The 24,580-nt window shown below is 41.9% G+C and overlaps 1 protein-coding gene across 3 annotated transcripts in view; it reads right to left on the bottom strand.

The window, feature by feature from the left end:
• The window catches only part of LOC145352570 (inverted formin-2-like), a 71,898-nt gene that overhangs the window by 12,445 nt on the left and 34,873 nt on the right, over positions 1-24,580 (bottom strand). For all 3 annotated transcript variants that reach the window (XM_080202603.1, XM_080202605.1, XM_080202604.1), the window contains exons 4-18: positions 21,519-21,678; positions 19,145-19,178; positions 18,749-18,890; positions 16,424-16,565; positions 14,487-15,314; positions 10,979-11,124; positions 9,998-10,059; positions 6,751-6,853; positions 6,569-6,654; positions 4,650-4,750; positions 2,887-2,957; positions 2,437-2,544; positions 2,085-2,155; positions 995-1,115; positions 747-911 (exon numbers count right to left, since the gene is read on the bottom strand). In XM_080202603.1, the coding sequence (XP_080058729.1) occupies positions 747-911; positions 995-1,115; positions 2,085-2,155; positions 2,437-2,544; positions 2,887-2,957; positions 4,650-4,750; positions 6,569-6,654; positions 6,751-6,853; positions 9,998-10,059; positions 10,979-11,124; positions 14,487-15,314; positions 16,424-16,565; positions 18,749-18,890; positions 19,145-19,178; positions 21,519-21,678 (2,340 nt within the window). The remainder of the gene's footprint in view (positions 1-746; positions 912-994; positions 1,116-2,084; positions 2,156-2,436; positions 2,545-2,886; positions 2,958-4,649; positions 4,751-6,568; positions 6,655-6,750; positions 6,854-9,997; positions 10,060-10,978; positions 11,125-14,486; positions 15,315-16,423; positions 16,566-18,748; positions 18,891-19,144; positions 19,179-21,518; positions 21,679-24,580) is intronic.

The following is a 24,580-nucleotide window of genomic DNA, read 5'->3' as shown; positions in this document are numbered from 1 at the left end:
CGGCAATTTTCAGGACTTTTAATGGAGGGCATCATGGAAAAAAAGAAATAAAAATAGGAATAGTACTCTTTTTAAAACAAAATGGTTTGGAATATCAAGTACCTGGCTGATGTCATAAAACATCTGCTATTTACAGTTGCAGCTGTGAAGAAATAGCAATGCCCTTTAAAGATTACAAGAGATTGAGCTAGTATTCAAATTTTAACAATTTTACAAGTTTTAACAATTAGAGTTTACTGCAAGAGATCAATTTACTATTCCTAAAATTAAGGTCCTTAACAGGTTAGGCCATGACTTGCTGTGCTAAAATTCAACCTTCCTCTTTGGCCCAGTGAGATTCAGGCAGAGAAGCAAGCCCCTGGTTTCAGCGTTGAAGCATAAGAGAAGCAGAATGAAAGAGGACATGCCCCTTTTCTTTTTTAAACAGCACTTCCTGTCATTAAGCAGGTGAGTTCAAAGTTTTCATTGAAAGTAACAGGCCAGGAGAATGTAAGTATCTAGATGTGATGTGGGTGGCAGGGAATCCTTTGACAGGTGGTTTGGTGGTGGGGAAGGGCTAATTGGTTTGACGGATGGTTTCCTAAGCACAATGCAATTGCCACGTAAACCCTTACTTGGAAACTTCTGAGAGGGATTCCCCAGTGCATCTTTGGGTACCCTCCAAATCTGACGCTGGGGAGCCAGGAAGTCCAGGGTCATAAAACGTAGAAAACATTATGCCTTGTACTAAAGCTATGAAGAATTACCTTCATTCCTTTGAGGAAAGAATCTCTGAAGGTTTTAATGGTTAGAAATAGTTCCTCCAGTGACAATTTACTAATGTCATCACAAAAGTACTCAGCCAGTTTCTTTCTCTCTGACTCAATATCTTCCAGAAGTTCCTTCAGATCATTTGTTGCCGATAGTCGTTCCTGAAATAATAGTTTTTAAAACATTAAAATTTCACAACAGGCAGCTTAGATACTCAATTATTTACAATTAATGTCTTACTTGCCTGGATAGGTTTTTCAAACTGTAATTTCACATCATCTATAGATGACCCAACTTTACGACTGATGTTCTTGAGACCTTCCAATAGATTGATTGCATCTGATTGAAGCGAGTCCACACTCAAGCTGTCAGTAAACATGGTCTCCAAGTTATAAAAGTAATAGTGGAATGGTGTGGAATTAACACAGTAAGATGCAGGATGAGAAATATGAGAAAGGGAAAAGAAGATGCATGGCATAAAATAGCAATCGATTTGTCACAGTTGATCTTCCTTTCTGTTCTCTCTTACTCCACTCCTGTCTCTAGGAGCCATTTTAGATCCTACTCTTTGGGGACATGCCAGGGCAAATGCAACCTGTCGATGCCAATTTTCCCTTAATCAGCTAGAGAACTCAGGCAACCCTCATTTCCCTTGTGGACTAGCTGGAAGTGTCAGTGGGATTGAGCTTTAAACTCTGACCTCCTTCCAAGGCCCCAAAAGTTGCATGTTAAACAATACTTTGGATTCTCCAAAGGAGGTATTTTAATTATTCTCAAACATTGAAAAAACATTTGGACAGGTACATGTATGGGAAAGGTTTAGAGGGATATGGACCAAAAACAGGCAAATCGGACTATTCAGTTTAAGAACACTGGTTGGCGTGGACAAGTTGGGCCGAAGGGCCTGTTTCCGTGCTGTATATTTCTATGACTCACTGTAGCGCCAAGAGTTTTCTAGCAGAAATATGTAAAATCAAATAACAATGTTTTGGAGAACCAACAGTCAATTGACTAATATTAGAACTAATAGAAACTGTTGTATGTTAAAAGCAAATTACTGCAGATGCTGGAATCTGAAACCAAAAGAGAAAATGCTGGAAAATCTCAGCAGGTCTGGCAACATCTGTAAGGAGAGAAAAAGAGCTGATGTTTCGAATCCAGATGACCCTTTGTCAAAGACTGTTGTATGTTGTTGAAATTCAATCTTTTAGCACTGTGAAAAGGGGATTGCTTTTCAATTAAGTTTACTGAAGCAGGTTGCCACCAGGATGTTATTTAAAGAAACAAGAGCTAATGCTAGAGAGCTATTTAAAAAATTCAATTGGTCTTCTTACCCTCCTGCTTTTGAAATGGTCTCTAGGTCATCAGGAAGATTCAGAAGGTCTGGATAGGACTTCTCAATCTCCTTGAAAATTAAAAAAGGTCAGACATTAACCAATATAAAAAAAAGAAATAAAATTAGAAAGACATTGTCGTACAAGTATCTGGGAGATGTAGGATTGGATGCAAAACCACCCAGAGCTATGGTCTGTAAGTTGTCTAGTGACGTGTTAAGATTTGGACATGGGAACCGTTCCTTCCTGGTACCCTCATAGTTAATAAAGGCTTGCTATTAATATGCAAAAGACTATGAAGACTTCTTTAACAGACACGTTCTATAACCAGCATCATTACAACAGATATTACCTCAATCATGTGATGGAGCAATGTGATCCGAGATTGGTTTGCTTTCGTTTCTGTTAGCTTTAGTAGGGTATTTATTTTAAAGCCATCTGCATTTCCTGTGTGACTGCCCTAATGGAAGATCAAGAAGAAACAAAGCATACATTAAAATATATACACACATGCAGTGAACACTTTTGTCATGTACCATGTTATCGGAGCTATCTTTTCTAATTTTGTACACTTTGTTTTTCACACCAATTTGTGTTTCTATTGGTTTATTGGAATTAGTATACAAGGAAAAAGAAATTAATTTTTGCAAAATTTATGTTAAAAAACAATCTTTAACAGTCTAGTCTAATAACCTGTTTATTATATATTTCTAATAATTAATTCTGGTTAATTGGTGCAAAGTATTTTCATGGATGACACAGTGTAAACCGGTAGACTTTACATAGTTCACAGAATACATACATAGTTCAGGAAATTTCCAATTTTAAGAATTAGGTCACAGAACAGGGGTAGTCTTGAAGCAGAAAGAAGATCTATTCAAAAGCAGAGAACAGTTGTAAATATTTCATCCTGCTAATATTAAGTGCATGATTATAATTGACTTGGTTATCTTGGCAGGTCACACAATGATGATCCATTGTGCAAATCCTTCTTTAAAAATGTAAAATAATGAGCAAATATTGTTTTCTTTTGGAGTTTATCATTATTTTTAAGCCTTGTGCTCACTAACCTTTGTCAGCTCCCAGTCAGGAAATGTCTAGATTTTAAAATTCTTACCCTTGCTTTCAAATTCCTCAATGGCCTTGACTCTCTCTATCCCTACTATCTCCTCCAGCCCTTCTATCCTCCAAGGCCTCTGCATTCCACCTTCTCTAGTCTCTCGCATATCACTAATTTTCACTGGTGGTTCTGTCTTCAGCTGCCTAAGCATTAAGATTCAAAATTTCCTCCATAAACATCTTCGCCCCCTTACTCCTCGAAGAAACTCACTGAAAACAAACTTTTGGCTTGCTGTATCATAGATCAGTAGAATCCCTACAGTGCAGAAGGCCATTCTGATCTTTGAGCCTGCACAGGCCACAATCCCACCTAGGCTCTATCCCCCGTAATCCCATGTATTTACCCTGCTAGTCCCCTGGACACTAAGGAGCAATTTAGCATGGTCAGTCAACTTAACCATCACATCTTTGGAGTGTGGGAGGAAACTCCCAGAGGAACACCCAGAGGAAACTCACACAGACACAGGGAAAATGTGCAAGCTCCACACAGACAGTGACCCGAGACCAGGAATGAACCCAGGTCCCCGATGCTGAAAGGCAGCAGTACTAACAACTGAGCCACCGTGCCACCCTGTAGTTTGATGTTTGAAAAGCAATCCCATGCAGCATCTTGTGTTTCACTGTGTTAAACAGGTCATTAATTACAAGTTCTTGTTATGTAGCAGGCAATGCACAATTACAAGAAAATACATCATCAAACACCAATTAATAATTTAGCTATGAACATGTACGCCTGGTCAGTAAACATTCGTATTTGCCTTTCAGAGTGCATGTAATAGCATTAAAATCTTATTACACATTTACTTTTGATTAGCGATCTGATGATTAAGTCAAAAGCATGATTACTAACCAAAAAAACATGAGGCAGATAACAGTCTTGGAAACAAAATCTAAGAAATGTGTGATACTTAGAACCACAAGAGCTGTTTTGCAACATTGAAACAGAGGAAGAGGAAGATGTGCATACAGCGGTTAGCATTGCTACCTCACAGTGCCAGGGACCCAGGTTGATTCCCAGCTTGGGTCACTTGAAGTCTGTACGTTTTCCCCATGTCTGTATAGGTTTCCTCTGGTTCCTCCGGTTCCTCCCACAGTCCAAAGATGACTGGGTTAGGTGGATTGGCTGTGCTAAATTGCTCCTTAGTATCAGGGAGACTAAATAGGCATTGTGAGGATAGGGCCTGGGTGGAATTGTGGTGGGTGCAGAGTTGATGGGCTGAATGGCCTCCTTCTGCACTCCAGGATTCTATGATTCTACATCATGATGGACAACCAGCAGCTGAGATGCTATCTTGAAGTCAATGCTGGAGTACACTGCATTGACTCAGATGCACGATTGCATTGTTTTCTGATCTCTAATCAGTCAGAATGCTGTTCAGATGCTTGTGGTGCTCTGCAGCTTAACATTTCAGCCTGTGAAGCACTTTTATTTACCACTAAACTTACCTTGACAAGCGGTTTTTATTAGCTCTGCCCTTGGCTGGAGCACTTGCAGGGTAACAGTAGCCTCCTCACATAGCAACATGCAGTCAATCCTTAGCTGGTAGCTGTGGAAGAGTGGGTCAGAGAAATAAACAAAATTGAGTGGAGACTGTAAAAGTAGAGAACAGTTGCAGAACGTTAATAAACCTCAGGCAAGTGTGAGGCAAGGAGATATCTTTGCCTCTCATTTCATTAAGATATGAAAACTACTGAAGAGTTGACCAGAAAAATGTGGTGGTACAAGATATTAGTAATAAAACAGTTAAAAGTGGATTAAACTACATTAACAAAAAGTAAAAAAGCCTCATCAAGAATACAAACAATAAAAACACAGAAAATGCCAAGAATACAATGCTTTCCTGTTGTTCCAACCATAGAAATATTACACCATTTATGGTGACTGATCCATAAATGCACAACGTGAAAGCAACATTTAAATTTTACTTCATCTTCCTCTAGAGATCAGGACAAAAAGCATACAAAATGTTTCCTCAGGAAGTTAAATGGATTGGATACAGTCCAAGACAAAACTAGTTTGAGAGATTTGGACAAATTTGCAAACTTTTCTGCTGTTGTATATGGAAGGAGGAATGTATCACTAACGTCTTCCCAAAATAATTTCCATCAAGTCAAACTAATGACAGTACATCCCATTTCTTTCAGTCTCTATGCAAATATTTACTTAACTCTTTATCACAGTTTGGTTTTGTGTATATTATGCATTTTCTGTAAAAGGAGAAACTGAAGTTGCTACATGGTAGAAACAATGACTACTGCAGATAAGTGTATGTTTCTGACCCAAAGAATAATTCAAAAAGCATTCAAAACAATTGATCAAGTTAATTGTAATAATACACACTTCTTTTGAATTTTATGTGCAACTTCCAGGTTTAATATTCTAGCTGCTTTGCATATCAGGGCTATCTAACATTGGCAATCTCTTGTTTTGATTACGTCTATGTTTTCCACTAGGTTATATATCCATTGCATCAAAAGTGTAAGTATTAATTGTCATTTATAAGCTTTCAGCAAGCTGTCTGCACTTGTAAAATTCTAATGGAGTGTAAATAACGGAGGAAAGGTTTCTGCCATTCATTATGTACAGCAAACCTCATCAAGTGGCACTTTACGTTCAAGCATGTATGCTTACTAGAAATAAACTGAGAAATCCTTTCCCCCTTCATTGCACAAGTTGGAAAAAGATAGAGGTTCCAGTAGATACTTTTAATAGAAATTTAGACGTAACAGGGCAGGACTTTCTGCTCGCGCTCGGCCCAAAACCGAAAAATCCATCCTGAGGTCAACAGACCTTGGCATGGCCCACCCCACCCCACCCACTACGATTATTCCTGTGGCGGGCAGAATGGGGAAACTCCCTTCAGTTTTTGATTCAAAATGTACACTGCATTTTGGATCTATTTCTATACTCAGTGTTGATTTATTCTGGTCATTCCTTCCCATTCCTCTTCTTGTCACTTTGCTCAGGCTCTTTCCCTTTCTCGAGTCCAATTTCTGCCCAGTACCTTGCCTGCTGCAACGCTGCAACACTTCCTTGTTTTAAAACCCATTTTAATATCACAAGGTGCTCGATTACATCAGATGTATCATACTGATTAGGGAAAATTAACTTTCATTTATGAGCTGCTGTGACAACACTTTCAGATGGATAATGTTGGATTAGTAACTAACATAGGGTGTGCTGTCACATGGATACTGTTGTATGAGTAACTGGCACGGGGTGTGATGACAACACTTTCAGATGGATAATATTGGATGAGTAACTAGCAAATGTTAACTTGTATCTGAAAGAAACAGATTCTTGTATCTGATGTAAGTCCTGCAGAACAGGCCTTACATTTACAAATGACACCAGTAATACATACCAAGGAACGTCAAGGAGGAGAAGGTAGAAGTGATCAGCACTTGCTAATTTTTCCTTTTCTCCTTTGTAAGCCTTTATATTTTCGATCTGTGCATGGAACGAATTAAAAGGGAAGGTTATAGTGAAAAAATATTGGCCCACTTGGTTATCAGATGCTGGTTATTTGATGCATTGTCAACTTACCTCATGATTCTCTGGCATTAGTTTTTTGAGTTGCTTTAAAATCTCAACATCGAATTTCGATCTGTCCCCTCTCCTGATCATATCAGCCACTTCCGCATGAGAACTAATGAAACATGCAAAATTCAACTTCACATCATTTAAAAAAGACCACACAATTCGAAGCAACTAAACTTCAGTAAAATAAGAGGCAGTATTATATATCATTGCTCTTTGTTCAGTTTCAAGAACATTTAACTTCCAGGCAAGCAATCTAATTAATAATTAGCAAAAGAATATCTCCATGGCCTTAAGTAAATGTCCCTACAGTGAAATACTGCGGATGCTGGAACCTGAAACAAAAGCAGAAAATGTTGGAGAATCTCAGCAGGTCTGGCAGCATCTGTGGAGAGTGAATAGAGCTAATGTTGAGTTAGGATGACCCTACACCAGCTCTGACAAAGGACCATCTAACCTTGAAACATGAGCTTTTTATCTCCCTCTCCTCAGATGCTGTCAGACCTGCTGAGGTTTTCTAGCATTTCTGTTTTTCTCCTTACTTTTGTCCTCCACCACTGATGCTAAGTAGCAACAGTGTGTACTATCTACAAGATGCACTGTAGCAATTCACCAAAAATCCTTAGACAACAGCTTCCAAACACACAACCACTCCTGTCTAAAAGGACAAGGGCAGCAGGGCAACACCACCACCTGCAAGTTCCCCTCCAAGCCACTCATCATCCTGACTTGGAAATATATCACTGTTCCTCCGCAGACGCTGGGTCAAAATCTCGGAATTCCCTCCTTAACGGCATTGAGGGTCAGCCCACAGCACATGGACGGCAGCGATTCAAGAAGGCAGCTCACTACCGCCTTCTCAAGGGCAACTAGGGATGGGCAATAAATGCTGGCCAGCCTGCGATGCCCATCTCTCACAAATGAATTTAAAGAAAGCCTGCTCTGTTGAGCTCTGGATCCAATTGGTTGGAAGAGCTAACCAAGAGTAAAACCACGTAATTCGCTAAGGAATGAGTTCAATATCTTTACACCACTGACTGACACATAGGAGTTAAAACTGCCCATCTGGCTCCTCAAAGCCGTCACCTGAGGGACCAAAGATCAAGAGTATCCTTGCAAAGAGAGGCAAAGCAGTAGTGGGATTCTTGCCCTGTTCACTTGCTGCAAACAAGTAACAGAACTGATGGTGACGTGAAAGATTAATGAAGCACTCGGGAAAATATTGAGCACCCTTCACTGGAGATGATGCATTCATTAAATTCAAATATTAAAGAAGGAGCAAGGACTGGTGCTTAGACAAGTGTTCCCCTTCTTCGAAGAAAGGTTGGAACCAATGGTTCAAATGCCAGGGTTAGGATTTTATTCACAAGTTTATAGCAATATGGTAATGTAATTGAATGAGTATAATCCAGCGAAAGGAGTATAAATTGCATCATGGCAATTTGAGAACTAGAATTCTCTTGCTCCAGAGGGAGTACAGAGAAGATTTACCAGACTGATTCCTGGGATGGCAGGGCTGATGTATTAGGAGAGATTGAGTCAGTTAGGATTGTATTCACTGGAGTTCAGAAAAATGGGGAAAGAGAGGGTTGGAGGTCCTCATTGAAATTTGTAGGGAAGATGCAACGATGGGGTGTTCAGAAACTAGGGTCACAGTCTGAGGACATAGAGCAAACCATTTAGGATGGGGAGGAGGAGAAATTTCTTCATCCAGAGGATAGTCAGCCGATGGAAATTGTCACCACAGAAAGAAGTTGAGGTAAAAACATTGCGGCCGGACTCTCTTAGCCATCTGCTCAGCTTGAGTAGTGCAGTGGGCCGGGAGTCAGCAGTGGGGGGAATGTAGCGGGACTCACAACTGGTGTCTGGCCAATCTCAAGTCTCCCAGGACCTATTTTTCCACGCAAAGAGCCCCATGCTGGAAATCAACGCACGGATTACCACATAGAAATCATTATTTCCATATCATTAGCGAGCCCAAGACGATAATCTCCAGGCCCTCTAGTATCACACCCACCCTCGCCAGGACAGGTTCCCATTAGAGGGGTTTTCAACTGATCCCATCAATGAGGACCAGTTCTACTCACCTTGCTGGTGGGGACAGAGGCCATTGAGGCCCCCCCTCGTAGGTCAAGGGCAGTGGTTAGAGTGTCCCTCAGATAGTGCCAGCCAGGTACCCTGGCATTGCCCATTGTGCACCCTGGCGCTGCCAAGGGGGTGAAACCGATTGGTGGTGTTTTGGGAAGAACTGTGATGGGGTGGATTTGGCAACAATTGGTAGGCTAGTGATCAGGAGGCCAGCGAAGGCAAGGTGAATGCACGTGCACAGATCTCCCCACTGAGATTGGCACATGCACAGTGGCTTGCTCAGTATGGTGATTTTAGCCTTTCCAGCAGGATGAGGCCTCAGCCTTCGGCTTACTGACATGAATCTCTCTGTGACACTCCTGTGACGCACTGAATGCCTGAGATTCATTCCACTAAGTACACCCAAGATACGGGCATGAGATTCTCCTGCTTGTTGAGCACTTAATTTTATTTTGAAGCATCCTGACTTGTATGCTTTCAAGAAGCAATTAGATATAGTGCTTGAGGTGAAGGGGATCAAAGGATATGGTGGTGGGGGGTGGAGGTGGGAATCAGGCTGGAAGTTGAATGATCTGCCATGATCATAATGAATGGCAGAGTATCTTAGAAGGGCCGAACAGTCTCCTCCTCCTCCTATTTTCTATGAATTTAGTTTGTAGAAACTGGAAATAAAAAAGGTGACATCTACAGAAATGGCCATGAAGCTGGTGGATTAATAGACTTTAGGGAGGAAAATCTGCAATCCTTACCCTGTCTGGCCTATAGGTCACTCCATTCCCAATTACTGCCGTGACTGTTGATGTTAATACAATATCTTGCTAAGTGAACCCAGACTAAGTTGCTAACAGCCACTTTCCCAGGTTAGCCAGTGATGGGTAACAAATGTTGGTGGCACTCATTTAAAAAGCTAATTGTTAAAAATTGACATCACCTTATGTTTCACAATCTGACGAGCAAACAGCTAAAGTGACAAGAGCTACAGTTCTGTTTTTTTTAAATGATTTATGGACAGTGGAGGGGCAAAGGTCAGGCAAACATAGTTCAGGTATATCACCAACTGGTTGTGCAACAAGAGCCAAAACAAACATTAAATGCAGTTTAACCATTTGATATTTTACCAAATGCTTACATTAGTTGTTACACGTATGTAAAATCAGTAACTCACCATTTGAATTGCTTTAAAAATATGTTCAAGTTAAGGCTTTTTCTGGAATCTAGAAATGTGATCTGTGTTGGGCAGAGGACAGAAAGAGAGTTATACGTGGAAGAGGCTGGATTTAAATTACTGTTTAGATTCACTGTACAGAATCTTGTTCAGGGGTCTAGGGTCTCACCCGGAGGACCAGCGGGAATCCTCCACTGCCTCTTTTGTGGGGAAGACACATCAAAACCACAACCAGTCAGGCAGTGGCAGGGCCACCGGCTGGCCTTCCCTGGGAACCAAAAGCCAGGGTCTGTCTTACCGAGGGCTGATGTGGATGTGCCAGCGTTGGACTGGGGTAAACACAGTAAAAAGTCTGACAACACCAGGTTTTAGTCCAACCGATTTATTTGATAGTAAATGCACAAGCTTTCGAGGTTTCCCTCTTCGTCAGGTGAATGGAGAGTTCTAGCTAATCTAATGCTGCTGCTCAGCATTGTCAGTGGGGACACAGTGGCTGCTGGTGTTGGCATAGTGCACCAGCATTACGTACTGGGTGCGGGGACAGTGTGGTCCTGTGGAGTGAGGGTCTGAGATTGGCAGGGGGAGAGGGAGGGGGAAGAGGGGGTACATGTATGAAACAGCAACAAGGGCAAGGTTCAGCCAACAGGGTAGGGACCATCTTTTACTGATCGATGTTGAGTTTCTCAATCAGCCACTGAGTGTCTTAGATCTTTAATTGATGGACCATCACCAGCACCCAACCAATGGAGATGACAAGGAACCTACACGTTTACCTGTCGTGCACACAGCATAGCAACAGACCATTCTGCAGCCAGGTTAATACCCAGGGTGAGACCCTTTAGTGGTCGTTAACCTGCCACTTAAGGGTCTCATGTGATGGCAGGATGGGAAGGCCCATTACCATCCCGCCTAAATACAAGCCCTTCCCTCCTCCAAGCTCATCACCAGCGAGAACATAAGACTCTACCGAGTACCACTTGCCTCTTTGATCTCCTTTTTGACAACAGTTTTCTCTTTCTGTTTCGAGTCTGACACTGGAAAGCAGAAGAGTTGCTCAATACTGGCATAATCAGGATCCAAAGGTTCTTCCACAGTTCTTCGAATGGTTGACCATAAACAATTTTCCCCTAGAGGAGGAAAGGAAAAGGACAGGTCAAAGGAGAGAAGGAAAGCCAGATTTCACTATCCAAATTCATTAAAATTGATGAAGCAAGGAGGAAATATTGTCTTTTTTGTTGTATCTATTATTAGCCTCTTCATGCTACATAAAGGTCCCTGATCATGGTTACAGCTGGCCTATTTACATGTTTACTACAATGGCACTCAGACCAACTGATACCAAGTATGCCCCATGTACGCACCCAGTTACCCCTTCTTCTCTTCAGTGACAAAATATTTCCCTCTGAAACTCTCACAGCTGCATGTATCTGATCAACATTCAGAAATTCATAAAGTCCCAACGGTGCAGTTGGAGGCCATTTGGCCCATCAGGTTTGCACTGACTCTTACCCGATCTCTGTAACCCTATTCCCATAACTACACATTTTACCCTGCTATTCCCCCTAACCACAAGGGCCAATGCACCTAAACTGCACATCTTTGGATGCTTTGGGAGGAACCAGAAAACCTGGAGTAAACCCATGCAGGCATGGGGAGAATGTGCAAACTCCACACAGACATTTACCTGAGGCTGGGATCGAACCCAGGTCCCTGGCGCTGTAAGACAGCAGTACTAACCACTGTGCCATCTTTTAAATTTCCACAAGTTACCATGGGGCAATTTGAATCCGTATCCACACAGCATTAGTCTGGATTATGAGTCCATTGACATTTGCACTATGGCACTATTGCCCAAATTATATCTTCAGGGGCCATTTGGGAGGCTAAAATAGTGCAGATGACCCTTTGTCAAAGCTTTGACAAAGGGTCATCTGTACTCAAAACGTCAGCTCTTTTCTCTCCTTACAGATGCTGCCAGACCTGCTGAGATCTTCCAGCATTTTCTCTTTTAGTTTCATATTCCAGCATCCGCAGTAATTTGCTTTTATTAAGATAGTACAATGAACAATACAGCAGGAGTTGTGGTTTGAAGTCTTTCAACTAGGCACGTAGCACAAGAAATTATTTAGGATAATGTTTGGTCTGCTTGGACAATGTAGGGAGAATGATGTGTCACATAGAGACTTCAAATAAGTCAAACATAAAATAACTTGCAGCCTGCCACTTTAATACATTAGTACTTTCCTACTTTAGTGCATTGGAGAATTGAATTTTCTGGATCAGTCATGGGAAATTCAGCCAAACGTCCAGTGACTTAGGATGGGAGTTTTGGACCAGAAAATCCCGACCTACCACACCCTAGGCTTGATTTTGCTGGAGTTACTCAAACATGACTCACATAATTGAACTATAAAAGATAGGGGCAGGAATTCTGCAGCTGTTCAAGCTGATGGGATTCTCTGGTTTCCCTGGCAATGCACCTCTGCCAGTGGGTTTCCCATGGGGTGATGCCAATGGGAAATGCCATGAACAGTGATGGGACCAGAGAATCCCACTGTTAGCAAACAACCCTGGCGGGAAACACACGGCTGGGAGGCTGGAGAATCTCGCCTAATATCTGTAGCACAGTGGCATTCAAACTGGAACAGTGTAGGCACGGAGCTAAATAACGCTGCCAAGGCAAACTTAGTGTTTGTGGGTCAGGCTTGGTGATGGCTGTAGGTGGGAGGGAATGAAAAACCAATAGACATTCCTACTCAACAGTAATAAAAGCAAGATAAATAAAGTGCTCAAAGCAGATCAGCAATAACATTTAAAGGAATTTGAGGAGCAGAAGGTAAATTCACAAAACTTGTAAAGGGAACAGAGGAAAAGACAAGTACAGAACTATGGAGAAACTTTATGATGACGAGACTAAGGTGCACAAAGATGGAACTGTAATGAGATATCACAGAAGCCGAAAACGTATAAAAGATTCTTCATCATTGCAAGCAAAGCACTCCCAAAGAGGAAGTCAAACCCTCACGGATCCATTTGGAATTGAAAACAAGAACAATAAACACATTAATAGCTACTTTTGGGAGCTTTTCAAATCAGGGAGAGATATCAACAATATATCTCATATCAAACACATATGGCACTCTGGGACTTTAATATTACTGAAGCTAAGGGAACAACAATGAACTATATTCCCAGATGTTCAGAGATTTGTTATGTTTCAAGAGTCAATGAAGTTCTGAAAACTGCAAATGGACAATATAGTTCCTGTATTAAAGAATAGTGATGTATCTTAGAATACAGGCACATTGGCCTGACCTCAATAGTTGAAATACAAATGAAGTCAATAACCAGAAGAGGAATGAAAGACGAATTGAATGAAACTAACCTGATAATTGACAGCCTATACGCTTGCAGTCTAGTTCAGCCTCCAACTTTTATTTCCTTGAGAAGATAACATTCCATGGATATCAGGGAACAAGGAAAAGCAAAATGTTGTGGCGCAGGGAGGCTCAAATTTTGTCTTTGTCAAATATTTAATATAATAGGCACCAAATTGAGGGAGAAGGAAGAGAGACCAAATTTATGGGCAGGATAGAGCTTCTCAACGTAGTGGTCAGAGGTTTTGTCTATTGTGCTCCTTACCTGACTCAAACTGTGCAAAGTAACAGTAAATAAAGCAAATAGAAGTGTATTTATTAATAATTCAATTGAAATTGTAAAGAGTGATGCACAGGTTACATCTGGGAGTATTGTGTATGGCCTGGGTCACCGCAATACAAGAGTAATGTGTCTGCTGTCACGCTAGTGGGATGAACTAGGAACATCAATTGGATCTCGTTAAAAGGATGGAAACAAGAAACTGATCACAAGCTTTGAAATTCATCCTGAAGAAAGACAGGGACGGCCACCAACATAATACAGTTTGTTGTCAGGAAGGCTAGTCAAAACCAGGACATTGGGCAGCATGGTGGCACAGCTGCCTCACAGCGCCAGGGACTGGATTTGATTCCCGGCTTGGGTCACCGTCTGTGCAGAGGCTGCACATTTTCCCTGTGTCTGCGTGGGTTTCCTCCGGGTGCTCTGGTTTTCTCCCACAGTCCAAAAGATGTGCTAGTTAAGTAACATTGGCCATGCTAAATTCTCCCTTAATATACACGAACAGGCGCCAGATTGTGGCAATCAGGGGGTTTTCACAATAACTTCATTACAGTGTTAATGTAAGCCTACTTATGACACTAAAATTAAATGATTTAATGCAGCTAAATCTTGCCGTGGCGATAGATGAGGACCGGTATCTTGTGATGAAAAACTGTAAATGAATTGGTTGGCAAAATGTAGGGCTTTGTCACGATGCCAGCTTATTGATGTGTTGGTAAGATCTGCACTGTCTTCCTGCTCATAAAGTTCTTAAATTCCATTAACACAACATGTGCTATCCTTCACCGGTACGCTAAAATATATTTTGGAGAAAGTTATTCCTTATACATACCCGAAGCGATTTTTGCAGGGACTTTCTGCCAGTTCAGCTTTTTCATCCGTAACGTTGGCCGATGAACAGGTCTTTTCGGCAGAGCGTACGAACACGATAGGTTGCCAGCTTGGTGAGCCATTATGGGCGCTTCATTGGTAAATGCACCCAGAGGTGGTGGAGGGGGAGGAATGCCACTGGGGAAAAGCGGTGGAGGGGGAGGCACACCTCCAGCACCAGGGAGGGGAGGGGGAGGTGGGGGTGCACCACCAACACCAGGGAGAGGTGGGAGAGGGGGAGGGGGAGGAATAGCGGGAGCACCAGGGAGAGGCGGGGGAGGGGGAGGTGGGGGCACACCGACAGCACCAGGGAGAGGCGGGGGAGGGGGAGGGGGAGGAATAGCGGGAGCACCAGGGAGAGGCGGAGGAGGGGGAGGAGGGGGAGGTGGGGGCACACCGACAGCACCAGGGAGTGGTGGGAGAGGGGGAGGGGGAGGAATAGCGGGAGCACCAGGGAGAGGCGGGGGAGGGGGAGGTGGGGGCATGGTACCAGTGCCTGGAAGAGGGGGTGGTGGTGGAATACACGGCTGAGTTGTTGCAACTAGAAATGGAGGAAGTGGGGGAGCTGGGGGAGGAGGAGGTTGCAGCTTCAGGTTAGCTGGAAGTGATTCCGGCACTGATGAGTTTAACTTTTGGCTTACTTCAGTGGGTATTGCAGACTCAGACAATTCTGTCTGTACACCTCTATCAACAGCCTTCTTACTAGCATTTTGCTTCACTGGCTGATCCTTTCCTAACTTCTTCACTACAAGTCTTTCCATGATTGGGCCAACATCATCATCTTCATTTGCTACGAAGAACAGAACAAAGAACTGGATTAATGTTTTGCATGTAGCAGTTACTTGCGGAAAGTGTTTGCCCCCAAACTTGCTGAGGAAAGTGACTTATACTAGGTCAGGAGTCCACAGATATTGGGGAGTACCCTACATCCTGTGGTAAGTACATGAGTACGGGAAGAGATGAACACAGGCTATTTCTCTTGGGAATAGCTGACCAATCAAATGCACTCCAAGGGGAGGTTGATAATGGTAACAGGGAGAGGAACCTATTGGATTTTTTCCCCCCTTAATGGACAAGGGCCAGTAAGAAGTCTCACAGCACTGGGTTAAAATCCAAAGGTTTATTTGGAATCATGAACTTTTGGAGCACTGCTCCTTCATCAGTAAGTGGGATCATCACTCACTGGATGAAAGACAGTGCTCCAAATGCTCATGATTCCATATAAACCTGCTGGACTTTAATCTGGTGCTGTGAGACTTCTTACTGTGCCCACCCCAGTCCGATGCCGGCATCTCCACACCATAGACCAGGACCCATGATTCTAGTTATAGAATCATGGAAGATTATAATATCATAGTTGTGCGGCTCCTCTTGCTATTACGGCCAAGGTTAATTCTTAGACCTCATGAGGAAGTAACTTGGCCTAAACATTCAATCCCACTCTGGGTACTTTATTTGCTCATTAGATAGTGGGGACAGCTCATATATTACGTTAACCTCAGAAAAACATACGTCACAATGGGAGGCCATTTAGCCCATGGTATCAAGGTACTATCCAACCTGATTCCACATTCCAGTTTTTGATCTGTATTGCATATCCAAATGATATAAAGAAAGGATAAGGGTACCTGCCTCTATAACCCATTCACATTCCAGGCTCCCACTGCTCTTTGGGTAAAATTATGACCCCTTAAATCTCCTCCAACCCTTCCATCAATTACTTCAAATCTGTTATCATTGACCTCTCTGTGAACAGAAATATGTCTATCCATTTGATAAATCATTGGTAAGAGTCAAGTTTAGTTCTTTCCCTACCCCCATCTCACCCATCCTGTGTACCCACCAAATGTCTAAGAATTAAATATTTTTTGAACATGCTGTGAAGAAATCTTTCCTTACTATCATCAGCAATTAGGATGGCTCTATTCACCAAGACTTCCAGGGCTTCCCAGAGCACGGCACTGCTACTGTTTGATGGTTCTAGTTGTAGGAGCCCCTGGAGAATTGACAGCAGCTGGGTAGAAGATGGTGAGCTGCTCACCTAGAATTAAACACAAATGGGTGAAAATACAGTTAAGTAAAATTATAGATGGTTAATCACAGAAGGAGGCCATTTCAAATCCATTCTGCTGCCCCAGAAATACCTCCCCGCATGTCATTTACTCCAACTTATCAAACTCTCTCTGAAGAGTTGTGATTGATTGGTCTTCATATTCTAAAACAATCCTTGACATGAAATGTGCCAATTCTTCAGGAGGTAATCTTTCCGTTTTCTCCCGGTGGGGTGGCATGGTGGCACAGTGGTTAGCACTGCTGCCTCTCAGCACCAAAGAACTGCGTGACTGTCCCTGTGGGTTTGCACATTCTCCCCATGTCTGTGTAGGTTTCCTCTCAAAGTCCAAAGATGTGAGGGTTACATTGATTAGTGTCCCGAGATGTGTAGATTAGGAGGATTAGCAGGGTAACTACGTGGAGTCACAGGCATAGGGGCTGGGCAGGATTGTTGTTGGTGCAGGCTCGATGGATCAAATGGCCTCCTTCTGCACTGTGGGTATTCTATCACAATAAATTCTTTCAGAAGTTTGAACTCTGATTAACTCCCCCCTAATCTTTACTGCTCCTGTGAGTACAGCCAAAATGTTTCCAAATTTCTCTTAAGCCATAGCCTCTCATCCAAGTAAATCACAATTTGCCTTTCCCATCACTCCTAACACTGTTTCTAGAATGCATCCAAAGCACATAATGTGGCCTAAAGCCATGTAAAGAATCATCATCTGCACTCAAGGCCTCTATCTATAACATCCAGAATCTCTATTTTTTTCATGGTTGCTTCCACCTGTAATCCCATTTTGAAGATACAAGTTTGTATCTTTTTCTTTAGCCCAGTCATAGTTTTTTTTCATTTGGGGAGAAGAATGTTCAACTGAGACCCAAGGAAGGTCCCAAGCCATTCCACTCTGCTCTAGGGAGCAAAATAACTAGTCTCGCGCTTGTATTTCTTATTTGCTGGTTCATCCTGTTTGAATGTTATGGAGAATTAGCTGTCTTAATTACTCTTACTTTGTTGATAGATAACTGTGATATATTCATGTATCAGCAGCATCAGCCACAGAATGAATGGAAACATGGAATTAAACTGTGAGTATAATACACAATTATGTAGCCGTAAAGAGAAAAGGCTTGGGAATCTCATGATTCAAGGTCTGTGATCACCCATTTCTCTTCCCAGATCAAAGTAGTACATTTAACTTCCAGCTCGGGTAGCAATTCACTGTAAATCAGCTGAATTCCAAAATGACAGCGCCACTTTATACTCTGGGGTTCATAATTCTCTAGAAATATGCTTTCAATTTGTAAAAATGTGAGATATATTTGCAGGCAAATGCTTGATTTAAAAAAAGGGTCATGTTAGGGCACCCACAGAATAGTAGTGCAATCACTCCAATTTTGCCAGGAGATAATCAACAGTGGATCGCCACAGGGGGCAATTCATAATTTTCCACGTTGGACAAGTTAGAAATGGAAATATAAAATGGAGCACCTGTCACACATGCCACATTTAGTGGCTCATTACAAAGAACGGTGAGGCAAAATTCAGAAACTCACAGGATAAGGGCATTTGCAACTAATAAGACTCTGATTCTAACTTCTTAGCTACTGAAATAGTATAACTTAGTGTCATGTTATTGATTACCTTACAACAAGCATCCTACATGTCTTTAACTTAGAATGGCAGCAATTAAAGATTTCAAGTCAAACAGATCAATACCATTTTTTTGGACGATATCTTGGGACTCTAGGATGGTGGCACAATGGTTAGCATTGCTGCAGTGTCAGGGATTTGTGTTCAATTCCGACCTCGGGTCACTGTCTGTGTGGAGTTTGCACGTTCTCCCTGTGTCTGAGAGTGTTTCCTCCAGGTGCTCTGGTTTCCTCCCACACTCCAAAGATGTGCAGGTTAGGTGGATTGGCCATGCTAAATTGTTTCTTCGCGTTAGGGGAATTAGTTGGGTAAATATATGGGGTTACGGGGATAGGGCCTTGGAGGGATTGTTGTTGGTGCAGGCTTGATGGGCTGAGTGGCCGCCTTCTGCATTGTTGGGATTCTATGATTTTAATCTCACTGAAAAATAGGTTTGCATATGACATAATGATGCACGTTGAAATAGAAGCAGTGAACGGTACAGATTTTAAAGAGTAATTATTAGCAAACCAAGTACTTACTTTATTGAACAATGCTGCAAATACTGCCTGGTGACTGTTCATATCAATGCCATCATAGATTCTCATTAATTCTTCATCATCATCTCCTTTGGCTTCCTCAAAGGTGACACATTGAACCAATAGATCCTCATCATCTTTTTCCCTTGAGCAACACATAATCATGTTGATTAAGATTGTACATATCTCTCAAGAGAGCAACAACCTCATTTCTAAAGATCAGATAGTGCCATTCTACTGCTTAAGCAACGCGTAAACATTTGTTCTTATTTCTAACTATCACATAAAAAGCACAGTCCAGGATATACATTCACTGATGGGCTGTGATTAGCAGAATTGAAGCCAAATTTAGGAAACTAAATTTGCCAAGACTGGGCAATATTTGCAGCAATCCCATACCTTAATAATGTCAGTAAGTCCAACAGGTGGAGACCTGAAAGCAACAAATGTGTAAAATTATTTGGTATACAACAAACACAATCTAAGTGTCACACATTTGATTCAATTAATGTGGTTTGGGCAGTCGTGGTGGGGTTTGAAACCATTTCTTGTGAAGCCACATTTGACCTGAAGGTACAAACAATATACAAAAGAAACAATGCCTTAAAAGATCATTGTTGCTGAAGAAATTAACTTAGCTAAAGTAGTGGAAGCTAAGACTTTGAAGATATCTAATATTGATTTGGTAATTTTTGAAATAAGCAATTAGTGCTGTGCACAAGAAACTGCTCTAACTTAGTGTGCGCAATTCAAGACAAACCAGTCCTAAAACTTCTCAGGTGTCACTTATCTGCACAAATGTATACTTTTTTCCTAACCTTTAAAGTGACATTTTGCTTGCCTCACAATGCATTTAAAAAATATCCAGTATTGAAATAGCACATTATTTATCCATATCTTTGTACAATAAGAAGAATTTTCAGAAGAAAATAGGTTTTGATTTAACAATCATCAGTGAAAATCTACAATAACTAAGAATGTGTGTCCCTTGAAGGAAAGCTACCATGTATGTCTCTTTAAGGAAAGCTACCAATGAAAAAGGTCAGAGACAATTCATGACCTGCTCAGAATCCAAAGCCTTATTTGAATACCAACAGGAAATCAGCTGAGGTATTATTGCCTAGTTGAGGATTCAGAGAGCCTGCTAGGTTTGAAAGTGTCTTCAACACATAAATAAATTCTCCCTGTTTAAATCACCAAAATAAATGTGCATTAATTGTAAAAAGTAAAAATTGAGTTATATTTGGTCTAATAGATAATGTCTACTTGTACAGGTTAGAGCAACGTTCTGCAAAAGATGATTTTAAGTTTTGAATTTAAGATCTGTGTTTTAGGTAACATGATAGCTCTGATGAAGGGTCCTCCAGACTCGAAACATTGGCTCTGTTCCGTTTCTACAGATGCTGTCAGATCTGCTGAGATTTCCCAGCATTTTCTGTTTCTGTTTTAGATTCCAGTATTCATAGTAACTTGCTTTTATCTTATGATTTATAGATATCTCTGCTATGGCTAAGTCTGGAAAAGGAAACATTTTTCAAAGTAAAAGTATTGAAACATTTTATTGAAGTGAAAAAACAATGGTACAAAAATAGAATATTAGATTCTGACAGTGTTTAATCTGAAATGACTAATTCAAAAATTAATAAAAGCCAGAAATTCCTAGGTTTTGATACAAGCTTGTCATCCATAAATTATGTTTCAATCTTTTTGTGTTCTATTCCAAAGGTATTAAAATAAACTGTACTAATATAACACTAGCTTAAAATGTTTCTTTGTTGTCTTCATTCTAACTTTTCTTAATTACATTATTTTTACTTCAATTGCACTAAAATATGTACATTTTAAAATAATTTACTTGCCTGAGTTGATGTTTTCTAGATCCTGTCATCCATTTTGGAAGTGGAATTTTGGGGGGTGGGGAGGGACTGTGGATTCCCTGAAAACTAGCTTTTGAGGTAAATTGTGTATCATTTACTTTGAGTTCTGACCAGAGGACAATTCATTTTGTTAACAGGACAGGAAGAAGTTGGAAAATGTCATTTTTAGTTTAAAGAAATCAGTTGAACAGCCAAACATCATTTGAATCTTTTGCATGTTAGTTTCAATTTTTTAAAGAATTAATTGGGGCTTTTATATAATTGTTCAAGGAATTTGCACCACTTATACATTTAATTTAGTGGTGGGTACTGTTTCCTTTAACACAATTATAGATTCCCTACTCCCCGAAAACTCACAGGTGAAATAACGTTTACGGAGCTTGAAATACTCCTTTTTAAAAAAAAATAAAATGAACAGACCATTTAAGAGGATCACAAGAGCCAACACAACTGCTATTGCTGAGAAATAAATGTTATTGGCTCCTCTCTCCTAATCACAATGCATCTGCTCCACTAATCTATCAGCACTTCTTAAGGAATTAGGGAGCTAATTAATCAGACCTTGACTGTGGAGTGTGCAATTATTGTAGACCCCCTCAAACCAAATTTTTAGTGACCTAGTGCTGAGCTAGCATTCTCCATACGTCATGGGTGGGATCTTCCAGCCACGCTTGGCCCACAGCTAGAAAGTCCTGCTTGAGGCCTTGGGCTTGGTCTGTGTCCCGCCTGTGGTAATTCTTGTGGTGGACGGGATGGGAAAATTCCACCCCATGTGTCTGAAGTCAGTAAATGACAGTTTCTTTACCATAAAGAAACTTATGTTTGTATTGTGGCTTTGGGAATATGACGCACAATGCAAGTTAAACCGCGGGTAATTAAATTGAAGAATGTTGTACCTATGAATTCATTCCGAAGTTGTGTACGGAATGTCAGTTCCTCCGCACCCAAGATGATGGCGTTGATGACACTCATTAGGGTTGTCATGTATGGGATATTATCTGTGGCCCGGAGTTCGTTCATGATCACGCTAAATCGATATTGCTGTCTTTTCACAGTCTATCAAGAAAAAAACAAGGAAAATCAGATGTTTGTTCTCTATTAAAGATGGTTTAGATTAGGAGGGAAGAGGCAATTATTTATGGGAGCAGATAGTGTTGTGTCAGGAAGGGGAGTTTGGCTGGTTATCTAGTGACAATGGGGTCAAAGGGGGAGGCAGGCAATGGCGTAGTGGTATTGTTATTGCACAAGTAATCCAGAGTAATGCTCTGGGGACCTGGGTTCAGATTCCACCGTAGCAGATGGTGAAATTTGAAATCAATAAAATAATTTTGAGCAGCACAGTGGTACAATTGTTAGCATTGCTGCTTCACAGCATCGGCCTCAGGTGACCGTCTGTGTGGAGTTGCATGTTCTCCCTGTGTCCGTGTGGGTTTCCTCCAGGTGCTCTGGTTTCTTCCTACAGTCCAAAGATGTGTGGGTTAGGTGGATTGGTCATGCTAAATTGCCTGAGGGGATTAGCAGAGTAAATACATGGCGTTATGAGGATAGGACCTGGGTGGGACCATTGTCAGTGCAGGTTCGATGGGCCAAATGGCCTCCTTCTGCACTGTAGAGATTCTATGAAATGATAAAGGAGCAGGCGATGGATGAAGTGGGCAAGGCATGGATGAAGATGGAAAAAGATGTGGGTTCTGGTCCGTGGCTGATGCAGACGAGAGGCTTAACGTTACATGATTAATTTTTATTGTCAGATATGAACCCATGGTTATCTTTGATCTCCAGGATGTTCCTGGATTAGGGAGCAGTTCTGAGCGAGGACAACAATGTCCAATAGCATTTGTTGTCTTGATCGAATAATGCTTAACTATAGTAGCCATATACAAGATATGCTCAAGTTTCCATCCTCTGGATTTGAAGCCACAATGGAGACATGACCAGGAAGAAAAGAGAAAAACATCCTTTTACAAGTGATGAAAGCATCAAAGGTGGAAGTGAGGAAATGGTTGAATAAATTGGTAATATCAAAAAGAGCACAGCAAATGGAAGACCAGAAGATAAAGGAGCAGAATTAGGCCATTCGGCCCATTGAGTCTGCTCTGCCATTCAATCATGTCTGATGTGATTCTCATCCCCCTTCTCCTGCTTTCTCCCCATAATCCTTGATCCCCCTATTGATCAAGAACCTATCTATCTCTATTTTACAGATACTCAATGATCTGGCCTCCACAGCCCTCTGTGACAATGAGTTCCTCAGATTCACCATCCTCTGGCTGAAGAAATTCTTCCTCATTTCAGTTTTAAAGGAGTGTCCCTTTGCTCTGAGGTTGTGCCCTCAAGTTCTCGTCTCTCCCACTAGTGGAAACAGCCTCCCCAGTTCCACTCTGGCTGGGCCTACAGACAGTAAGAAGTCTCAAAACACCAGGTTAAAGTCCAACAGGTTTATTTGGCAGTAAACACCACTAGCTTCCAGAACGCTGTTCCTTCATCAGGTGAGTGGAGAGTTCTGGTCTCAGACAGAGCATATAAAGGCACACACAGTTTACAGAATACTGATTAGAATGCGAGTCTTTGCAGCTAATCTGCTATTCAAGCCTTAAAGGTGCAGACAATGTGAGTGGACACAGCATTAGGCATAGGTTAAAGAGATGTGTATTGTCTCCAGACAGGACAGTTAGTGAGATTTTGCAAGCCCAGGCAAGTCATGGGGGTTACAGATAGTGTGATATGAACCCAAGATCCTGGTTGAGGCCGTCCTCATGTGTGCGGAACTTGCCTATAGACCCAGACTCCACCTGCTCTAAAATGTTCGCTCCTCATGTGACAAACCCTTCATTCCTGGGATCATTCCTGGGATCATTCTTGTGAAGTTCGATGATAGCTGACAGCTTTTAAAGTCCAATTTTAAGTAAGTTGAGCAACAGATTATTCTGGTGACTGTTGCAGAGGGAAGTGAAAGTGCAAGTGAGTTTGTTTCTCATTCACAGGATGCTAGCAAGGACACGTGTTGCCCATTCCTAATTCCTAATTCACATGTAGACCAGATCAAGTAAATATTCCAGCGAACCTGATGGGTTTTTACAATCAACCACTAGTCACACTGTTACCATGACTGGGACCCAGGTTCGATTCCCAGCTCGGGTCACTGTCTGTGTGGAGTTTGCACATTCTCCCCGTGTCTGCGTGGGTTTCCTCCAGGTGCTCTGGTTTTCTCTCACACTCCAAAGGTGTGTGGGTTAGGTGGATTGGCCATGCTAAATTGCCCCTTAGTGTCAGGGGGACTCGCTAGAGTAAATGCATGGGGTTGTGGGGATAGGATGGGATTGTGGTCGGTGCAAACTCAATGGGCTGAATGGCCTCCTTCTGCACTGTAGGATTCTATGACTAATACAAGCATTTTAGTCATGTTCATTTTATTCCATTAACGGAGTTTAAATTCCCCAGCTATTTGCGGCTGAATTTGAATTCCAGTCTCTGAATCATTACTTCTGACCCCATAATGACTGGGTCAGCGACATAATGGATATTTGAGGTAACCAAAGAGGAGGGGGTGACAGATGAGTGGATTTGTAATCTGCACATTGAGCGTAGAGAGGCTAAGTGACGTGGCAGATCAGTCTGATGGCTGGGCGTTTGGTGAGGAAACTGCAGCAATCATTAAATCCAGGTGACAGACTTACCTGCGGATGGGGAGTTGGTGAAAACCTTGCTTTTCCCTCTCTAGGGAAAGCCCATTGAGTGCCTGTCAGGAAATGGTCAGCGACAGGCCATCCTCAGGATTAAGGACCCCAGGGATGGGCATTCCATCCCCCAAGAGCTCTTGGCTGGTCAGGGGCTGACAGCTCTCCCGTGCAGTGAGGGTAGCTGTCAGCAATGCGCCCAGCAGAGGCCCAGGGTCAGTGAGAGACCCAGGCCACAGATGGGTAGGACAGGCTGGGCTGGCGGGCTTGCTGGCTGGTTG

This window comes from Carcharhinus amblyrhynchos, chromosome 14, assembly GCF_965287045.1.
Source record: "Carcharhinus amblyrhynchos chromosome 14, sCarAmb.v2.hapA, whole genome shotgun sequence".
Classification (NCBI taxonomy): Eukaryota; Metazoa; Chordata; class Chondrichthyes; order Carcharhiniformes; family Carcharhinidae; genus Carcharhinus; species Carcharhinus amblyrhynchos.
This window is presented reverse-complemented; position numbering and strand designations above follow the sequence as displayed.